Source organism: Calidris pugnax, unplaced genomic scaffold (assembly GCF_001431845.1).
Source record: "Calidris pugnax isolate Ruff unplaced genomic scaffold, ASM143184v1 scaffold56, whole genome shotgun sequence".
In the NCBI taxonomy this organism is placed as follows: Eukaryota; Metazoa; Chordata; class Aves; order Charadriiformes; family Scolopacidae; genus Calidris; species Calidris pugnax.
Genome location: NW_015090839.1, coordinates 12774688 through 12784622, shown reverse-complemented (window position 1 = coordinate 12784622; position 9935 = coordinate 12774688). Strand labels below are relative to the sequence as shown.

General features: G+C 34.8%; 1 protein-coding gene across 1 annotated transcript in view; it reads right to left on the bottom strand.

The window, feature by feature from the left end:
* LOC106888005 (chromosome unknown open reading frame, human C15orf41) overlaps positions 1 to 9935 on the bottom strand; it is a 130105-nt gene that overhangs the window by 97741 nt on the left and 22429 nt on the right. The window contains exons 2-5 of the mRNA XM_014941923.1: positions 7755 to 7800; positions 6825 to 6889; positions 3455 to 3515; positions 387 to 459 (exon numbers count right to left, since the gene is read on the bottom strand). Coding sequence (XP_014797409.1) covers positions 387 to 459; positions 3455 to 3515; positions 6825 to 6889; positions 7755 to 7800 — 245 coding nt within the window. The remainder of the gene's footprint in view (positions 1 to 386; positions 460 to 3454; positions 3516 to 6824; positions 6890 to 7754; positions 7801 to 9935) is intronic.

Here is a 9935-nt window from a genome sequence, read left to right as displayed (position 1 = left end):
TATTTCTCCCATGTTGCAAAATTAAAAAGTGGCTTAGGTTTATTTTTAAGACTTTTTCTTAGTAATTACTGACTTTTAAAATAGATAATTTTAAACACTTAAGTGTAGTGTGAGCCCCATATCCTTTATTTTACTGAAAGAACAGATATTCTGAAAATCAAGGAGGGAAAAAGAAAGCATTTATTTAGCCAGTACTAAATTGTGGGTGGTCTTTTCACATACAGTTTAACTGTCACTAGTTGTTGAAGATACCAGCCTTAAAATGCTACCCTCGTTAGCTCATTTATAATGTTGTGTTAATTATTTTATATCATAGTCAGAAGAAAAGCTGAGAAAAAATCTTCAAATTAAAACAACACACAAAAACCCCTAACTAAGATACTTACGGATGGCTTGTTCTTTTTCTTGTAGAAATCTTTCTAACACAATACGGGCCATCAACGATGGGGCAAAGTCCACCTTACCTCCACAAAAACAGAAAGATAATTTCAGCAGGCAAATGCATTTAGATGCACATTTTTCAGCAGTGTAATCTCCTTGTAGATCAAAAATAAAGAGCAAAAATAGGTGAAACAATAGTTTTAAACAAAACAATTATTAAGCTCAACTATTTGAACCAAATATGTAGCAGCAGTCCACACTACCCAGTGGAAAACCAAAGCAGATAACATATATTACTGGTTATTACGTTCGTACATTTTGCATTTGAACCACTCTTTGTAAAAGATGACAGTAAAATCCCTTTTGTAAGGTTACCCGCCAAGGAAAAGAAATGGTGATCCTTTGCTGTGAATAGTCACTACACATGGCACCCATCAAGTGACACCTCATATCCTTAATATCAGTATCTCCAGCAGACTTGTTGGAGTACATCTAAATTCCTTTAAAGTTTATATTTTCCTTTTTTAACAAAGCTATTTCTCCATTTCAATAGTTTTTATATGTATGGAAAATGTATGGTGTAATTCCACCTGAAATAACAACAGCTTTTAAGATACCATTATAATACTCCTTTAGTGAATCAGTTTTAACTATGAGACAGTAAACCTTGCTTACACATTGTCACAGTGAATTTTTCTTGACATGTTTTCAAGTTCAATATTCATACAAAAAATTTACCTTGATTTAGTAACTAGAGAAAAAAAGATGGCTTCATTTGTGCATACATTTTTTTCCAAATATGTATGTACTTGGATGCCCTTAAATTCCCCAAGTAGAGAGAAATGCTTTCCACGGAGCTGCTTATTTCCAGTAACCCACATCAGAGCTGACACATGAAAAATGGTGAAATTACTGAAGGTAGTCCAGCCTGAATAAGGACTACCTTATTAGTTCAGGTACTTGCATCTCCCTAATTTTCATATTAATCATGTGTCCATCTTTCTTTGAAATAGGGCCATCATGCTTCATGTCAGAATTTAGCATGTAAGTAAAATTCATAGTGCTTCAAATCTCACTTGAAAATATTTGTATGAAGAGAACAGTGACTAATTTTATTATTCCTATCTAACAAAAATGAGATTTATTTTAGTCCTATCGCACTACATATACAATATGAAGAAGTTAGCAAATAAAATTTTTTAAAAAGAATTAAAAGTAGTTTCACAAATCCTCAAAAAAAAAAAACAAACAAACCCAAAAGATAATAATATGGAGCTTTTCCTATTTAACAGAGCTGCTGCACACTGTAATGCACCTATGTTATATATTTCTCATCAATTTTTACAGTTTCCACTGATTAAATATATATTGACTCATAAAGTATTACCATTACATCAATTGTCAGCAGATGCAAGAGTATGTCATTTAAATATTAACTATCATATAAAAATGGCAGCTTGATTGTTTGGAAGCAGTAATCTGGTGCTGGTTATTGCCACATTTCCCTAATGCATTAGGCAGCAGTCACAAAATGCATTGCCTTTCTTATATACCTGCTACTACGAAATCAGAAGCAGATAAGCTCTTCGTATATCTCCCCTTTCTCTTAGATTTAATTTTTATTTATTTCTGAACTGCAGATATCTTTGATCTGAATTGCAAAAATGCATTAGTATAATATAAACAAAGATATGCTCACTAGAGTCAGAAATTATATGCATCGTCTCTAAATCAATGGGAAAAAATATACAAAGAACCAGTAACAGATATATTACTTTGTGCTTGAAATATTTTTATGACAGTTCCCATATAATATGGGTGTGATATATCATGAATTGGTTTACCTAAATTCTTAATAAAATTGTACTTATTTATTTAAAGTACATTCGATTCTCAGTACTTTAAGACTTGTCTTTTCCAGAAACGATAAGCTACAAATTACCACTAATATGAAATAAATCCTTTATTCTATGCTAACTGTATGATCAGGATATGTGGACACTTCACAGACCATTAAAACCTTCCAGTAATTGATAGGTAATCGCTCATTTGCTGGCTGCAGCAATGTACATGAGAGAGAAACCATTCTTTCTTGCTAATGTAACATGTAGAACTTGCTGCTATTGCAACACTTAATGTTCGTAGTGCCATATCATTTTTAATGCAAACACTCATTTTCTGCCTCCTTCTTACATTTTCTATTAAAATGCAACACAAAACAGCATACATTTCATCCTATCCCTTTGAGGGTTGCATAAGCAGTTCCAAAGAGTATCAGCTATTGTATTGTTATTGTTATTATAAATAAATATTTTAGAGTTCAAGAGGTAGATATTTCATCAATTATTTTTTTTTAAGAGGCTCACTGCCACTTTTTAAAACTTTTTACATCTTTTTAAGGTAGTGCTTTAGAGAGCAGTTTTTAATGCAAGTAACACCTTGCATCCCAAGGCAGATTCATATTATAGTTAATAAACAGCATCAATAAATTTGTCAAGACTTTAATGGCAACTGTACTGAACTTTTCATACACCAGCTTTTCTAGGAAATGGCTATACTGAGGAATTTATTCTTCTTAATTGCTTTATATTAAGCAGTTTTCATTAGCCATTCTCTAACCTGTATGAGCAGAAATAAACAGAGTCTGGAAAATGAACTGTTTTAACCCTTCTTATTATTTAAAAAAAAAAATCTTAGATGGGTTTTGTTATTACGAACAAGGAATCAAATATAAGTAAAATTGATGCAACTCCATTTAATTAATGTGGGAATTTTTACTAAATTTGTGCATTAAAGACTTAAGGTCCGTCTGAAATTTCCAGCAAAATACAAATTCAGAGTTTCTTATACATTTGCCTTGAAGTTAGGAGACTAATTACATTAACTGATTTATTAATAAATGGGGCTTTTTGTCTAATTATTGTAAGTACTAACAGACTGGGGAACCATTTTAAATGTCTAATGTGCCTTGAAACCATTTTTTTTAGGTTAATTACATTTCTCACTAAAGTCACTATAGATATGCCCCTTAGGTTTTACAGTGGAAGATTAAAGAAAAAGTAAAGATGATTACCTCATTGGCCAGCTCCAGTAATACAGGGGCAGCTGCATTTTTCATCACCCCATTCAGGTACCTAGACAAGACAAAGCCAGGTAATTCTGTAGTGACAAGAAAAGGCCAGCTTACATGTTAGTAACCCTTGTGAATCTCTTTCATTTGGGCAAAGTAACCCAGTACAGAGTATTTAATGGGAAATCTTTTAAGACACAAGTATTTTAAACAATCACTAACTCTCCAGGGTTGTCTCATATTCATCTGCAAGATATATCAATTTCAGTTAAGTCACTAGTTAAAACCACAATAAATCAAGACATGAAAAAAATTTTGGTTTAATGACATACAGATAAAGTTATATCTGTACTACTTAAAGATGCATCACATACAAATAAACCTCAATTATTCACAGCGAAGATTTTGGTTTCCACATGACTTTCAACTATGAAGATGTATTTTCATCTTATTCAATTCACTACTATGGACAAAACCATACATTCTCAAATTTAATCCAAATTTTATCACCTGGGCAGCAGTTTAGATACTAAAGGCTTATGTTAGTGAAATTAGAGTCTAACAACTAAATTAATATTCTGATGACAAAATAAAAGAAGAAATACTTAGGATCCAATAAAGGGTGATAAAAAGTCATTATCCTATCAATGGCAAAGGCTTAATGTTTCCGGTTAAGGGTATTAAACCGCTATGGATACACACTGATGTCTCTGACCATCGCCTGACACAATACTGCCTTCCTCACTTCTGTTACTTTCACTGTTTGATGTTTACATTTCAATAATGCCTAAAACCTGTTCTTAGGAGTCGATGGGAATAAGCTATATTATTGGAAGCCACTTTGTGCTTTGTAGCCATGTGGAAAAGAACAATAGTTACCCACATTTGAACCTGCTCATTTATCCTCTCTGTATTCGTATAGCACATCATTACTGACATCATTAGAAGGCCACAACCTTTTCAGCTCTATTATTATCTATCCATCAGAGGCCACTCTTCTGCTTATCAGTTACAGACGTTAAAACTCTTTGTCATTTTACCTTTCTGTAGAATGGGTGTAACACCTTTACACAAACCTCTTCACAGAGAATAAGAGGGCTTTTTGCTTGCAAGTTATTCTGAGGCTCAATGAGTAAAGGAAATGATAAAAGCTAAAAGCTTTTTGCTGTAACCTATTTGAATTCTACATAAAAAAACAAACAAACACAAACCAAGATGCCTCGGGTATATTTAAACATTGAAAATTTATAACAGACATCAAAAAGGAGAGATGATAAACAAAATACCCAACCAGGAAGACTTACATGAGATTAATGTTCTAAAACATGCATCTAGTTGACCGAACAGCAAAGCTACAGCTGACAATGGAGTAATTTTCTGTCAGGTTATTTCTAATGCTACTGGCAATTCCATTACGTACACACAGGTCCCACGTGCTGATGGCAATACTGTTCTGAAAAGCTTGCTGATCCTTCTTGTAATTTGCCTTTGTGTTTGCCTAAATTTAAGACTAGTAAATCTCAGCAGAGCAGCAGAAACTACTCCACTCAACTGTACTTCTATTTGCTCCCAACAGGGACCACTAGAAATGACTACCTTCAAAAATTGGTAGTTTCTGATGTAGGAAAGCAATGGGAGCACAATTATCTGCTGGTATGTCAGTGGGAATGGGAAGGAGCATACCACACAGGCTGGGGTTTGCAGCAGTAAGATAGATGCTACAAAAGAGCAGAGGAGAAGACATGTTTGTCATGTTTATGCTTGAAGCATTTCAGACTGGCTTCTGACTCAAGTCATCTGCCCCTCTAGCTTATGAAACATACTACACAGTAAATCTGCTAAAACAGGATTGAGATGAGTTTTCTAACTATTAACTAGAACATCTCTGATGTTAAAACATGTGCATTTTATTTGGCCATGTTAATACATTTGCAATATGAAATACCTAGAAATAGCATAAAGAATGATTTTCCCTACCACCACCATATAGCTTCATACATAATGCATTAGTTATGTACTGCTATCATACTTCAGACAGTACAGGAGGGGACAGGAGACCAAATCCTCCTACCTGATGTGAGCCAAACTTAATCATACCTACAGCCTTACTGACACCAATAGAACTACTACTTTGCATAAAGCAGAATTTGGTCCCATGTTTCAGGTTTAAGTTGTTGGAACTAGTAACACATCATAAAAGTGTTTTAAATGATTTACATATGTTCTAAGAAAAGGATTATTTACACAATAGTCAAAATTAACACAGGGCACTTCACTGAAACTGTGCGAGTGAAAAGTAATTAAAAATAGTATTGCATACACATGGTTATTAACACAACAAAACTTTAAGCCAATATCCTTCCTAAACAAGAATCAACACTAGGAGAAGTGCAATGTGATCCAGCACAACTTTTTACAGAACAATACAACTACAAAAAAAGGAAAATCAACCCCCCAAAACAGCACAATTCACACTAGAGATACTAAACCAGTGTCTGATATAATCAGGCTGCGCATAGGTTTTAAATATATGACGCTGCAGAAGCACAGTTAATTGTTTACAAATGAAGGCTTTTTGTTTATTTTCCTGATTCATATAGATTAATATTATGCATAAATATCAGACATCTATAATCACAAGTATGAACTCACTTGCCAGGCAAGCTCCTCAGATATGTCAGTCTACAAAGTAATATTTTAATTGCATATCTTTACTAGTTATCAGTATGCCCCAATTATGTCATTGCAACACTTTTAGTAAAGCCTGGTGAAGTAACAGACAAACTATAAGGTGTAGCAAATACAATTTATTAGCTTAAGATGCAAACAATTGTAAAATACTGTAAAATGACATAAAGGTTTTCATCCTCCCTTAACAGCTACTTCTGACACTTCTGATGATAAAACAGGAGCGATCTAAAAATTAGTGCTTTAACTGGCAATACATGAATTTAATATGTAACTTTTTGTAATGTAACACAAATGTTGTTTTAAAAGTACAAGCAACTGTAACAGAACAAGCTCCCTTGCTGTAAGGAAGTTATCATCAATGTTAGTCTTGACACAGAAATCCTGTAATTACAAACTATAGGCAATATAAAATGCTATCACATACACTGTAAAAATATTCGCTTATCCTGACTTAGAGCCAAGGAAGAAAACCCTTTTCTAATGAGACTGAACAAAAGCTGAAAAATTTCTGCATTTTCACTGAAAAATATTTTTAAGTGAACCATTCTGTATTCCTCATCCCAAATTTTTAGTTTATTTTTATAGAAAATTAGCTTCATAAGCTAATAAGCTAATTTACTCATAATTGCCATAACAATTAGTAGTTTTGATTATCTTCTTAAGCAGGGTGGGGAGGTCATACCTTTGGTAGTAAGTTTCAATAGCTTCAGCAGTGTGATGTTTGGCATGTGTTCTTTTGATTTGTTTCTAGAAAAACAAAAAAACAAACAAAGAGTCTTACAAATGTGTCATAGATCAAAACACAGAAATCATGACTAACCCAAACACATGTTCCTTGGCTACACTTTGATATATAAACTGAACTATGTTTTTAGATTCTGTACAGAAATGACATTCAATCTACCTATTGAATTGAACGTCTTCAGACTGTACTGCAATGTACCATATATGTAAAAGCCAGTAAGGTCACAATAATTGAATCTAAATAAGTTTACTGAAGGCTACAGAGGGCAAAGAAAAACTTGTTCTCTCTTTCAACCTTTGTATTAATTTTCCCTCAATTCAATTCCATCTAAGTCTGGTGCACTCTAGTTTTACAATTCAATTGGCATTTTTAACCAGGAAGAACATTGCTTAAAAACAACTTATTTGAAAAACTACAAAAAGTAATTCCATAGAGACTTGCCACTTGACTGACACCTGTCATCTCATGATAAATGACTCCATTTTCTGCCTCTCTTGCCTTCTGCCACTCCGGCAATGGTCATTTATCATCATCTCTGTCAGCAATGGAAAGCAGCACTGACAGTGCAAGTCAGCAAACATTTAGCACATGGAACCACGCAACACAGGGAAATTATTATTGTCAGAATAATAATGGTTTAGCATAATTTATTACAGGTCCACCAAATAAGCAAAGGCTAGATGTTATTAGACAGATGGATGGGTAGGCTTGGCAGCCATCCACTGAGACTCAGGCGGTGCTTGATGTGGAAAAGGGAACATCCTCCAAACCAATCAGAAAGCTGGCAGTTCAATTACAAAGAAATAAAGGGACATTCATCATTCAATTAGGCACCTGTCAACCCTCACAAAGGAGAAAACTTCTAACCTGGTACTCCTGGGAGAAGATGCTCAGCAGAGTGGACTGCGATTGACTGGAACAAATAAAAGAAGGACAAAGTTAATTACTGGAGTGCACTGCAAAGAAACAAAAGAGAAGGGAGCTTCAAAGGTAGGCCTGCTGCCCTGTAATCTAACAGAACATGAAAACAAGTGTGGAAAAGTTGTTCCAGATGAACACCTCAGACAAAGGCTTCCTGCTGCTAGGTCAAGGAGAGAGCGTATGAGGGAGGGGAGGAAAATATAGCAAGAGTTTCAAAGCAAACGATCATATTGTTTGGGTGATTCCCTTTTCAGCTTCAGAACACACAAAGTCCTATCAGGAGCAGGTAGCCGAGTTAAAAGGGAACAGGCAAAAAGGAAAACAAAGCAAAATTTCCATTAATAATTGATGGAGTTAAATTCCACCAGCAGTTGGGAACATGCCGCTTGTTCATTGGCAACATATTGAAATTCATTTTGTTAGCAGCAAGGGAACCTCTTCAGTAGCTGTCTCATATTCAGGTTAAAAACTTCCCCCTCTGTCAGAAGTAGCATATGGGACCACTGGAACATTCCCACTGAAACCGATGTGCTTTGAAAATAGAAACTTTCACAGCAGGAAGCTGAGATTCCCTGGAGTCGGTCATTTCCAAAAGCTGCCATAAGCTTCATTCATCTAAGGCTCCACTCAATGTCAAACACCTGGCAATGAAGCAACCTGGAAAGCATTCTTCCCAAGTGGGAATTTTTCTTTCTGAATTGTTAACATTTAGAAATGGGACAAGATTTTTTTTCCCTCTGAAAGGCAATCAATACCACACTGCTACTGTTTTCAATTGTCCTCTGTGGATATATCTACCTCATCACATCCTGAATACAATTAATTACTCCTGATATATTTTCCTACTACATGCAACTTGAACAAATTATAGTCTCAATAAATCCAGTTTTATGGTACAGCAAAGCACTATGAATAATTAACATTTTTCCTTTCATGAACTTACCTACTAAGGCATAGCATAGGTAGTTCAAAGATTCAGCAATGTCTTGCTCTTCTGCCAGATTTCTTGTAAATGAATTTAACACCTGTGTCACATCATATGGACATTAAATGTAAATGTTCTCTCCATGCTTAAATGGCCTTTCTCTTTGCAATTTTCACACCTCAGAAATGCTAATTTAACATACAGAAGCCTTACTCCCATTTTTCAAAAGGGAAAACTGAGGCACAGAATGAGGCAATAAATAGTTTGTTCAGGTTTAAACAGACGGTATGCCTATGCAGCACAATATGAAAAGTTACCTCTAAACCAACCAGCACTAGGTACAAAGAGACTATATAACAAGCTCACTAGTTTGTCTTATCCATACCGGTGCTTCCAGCATCTTTGCCATAACACTGTATTTTGGGCTTGTCTGCCCAGTGCAACATCTGTGTGACAGCAGCAAGCTGAGCCTTGGTCTCTGGTATGTTACACGAGAATGTTCACCCTGAGTACTCACTGACTGAATGTTAAAACCAAAGAAAAATGATTGCAACGTAAACTGACTTATATGCAGATTTATGAAATTCATGGATTACAGAAAAATTAATTACAATATATAGTCAAGAATATCAATATTCTTAAACATGCATCATTTGACACAAAGGCCAGTGGATATGTACCACAATACCTCCCAAAAAGATGCACCATCCAATCATGGGAACCTTCAAATGTACATGGAATCATTAGAAGGTGAACAAAGGAAAGAAATTAAGATTATATACTTGCACAGGGTATTTACATATGCAAAGCTAAGGTATTCCAAGTAGATTTATTTCAAAAAAATCCTGCAGGCTATAAATAAGTTGGATACATATGGCCCCCTAATGGCTCTCCACGTAACTATTATCTGGCAGATTTACATGGCCATAATGGTAGAACCGAACTTGGAGAAAAGATGTGGAAAAAACCAAAATGAAATAGGAGAGCGTTTAAGTGAATGTTTGGTTTGAGTTCTCTTCCACTGCCACACCAATTTGTGCATTTTTAGACTATTCCCATTACGATTATGGTACTTTCTATACTGTTATCCCATTGTACCCACTGCAATATGAAAAAAATAAGGCCATTATCCCCCTCTTCACACTACTTCAGTTTAGTCCAGCAGTCCTCTCCCATGCTTCCAGCTGTTGAGATCATTTAGG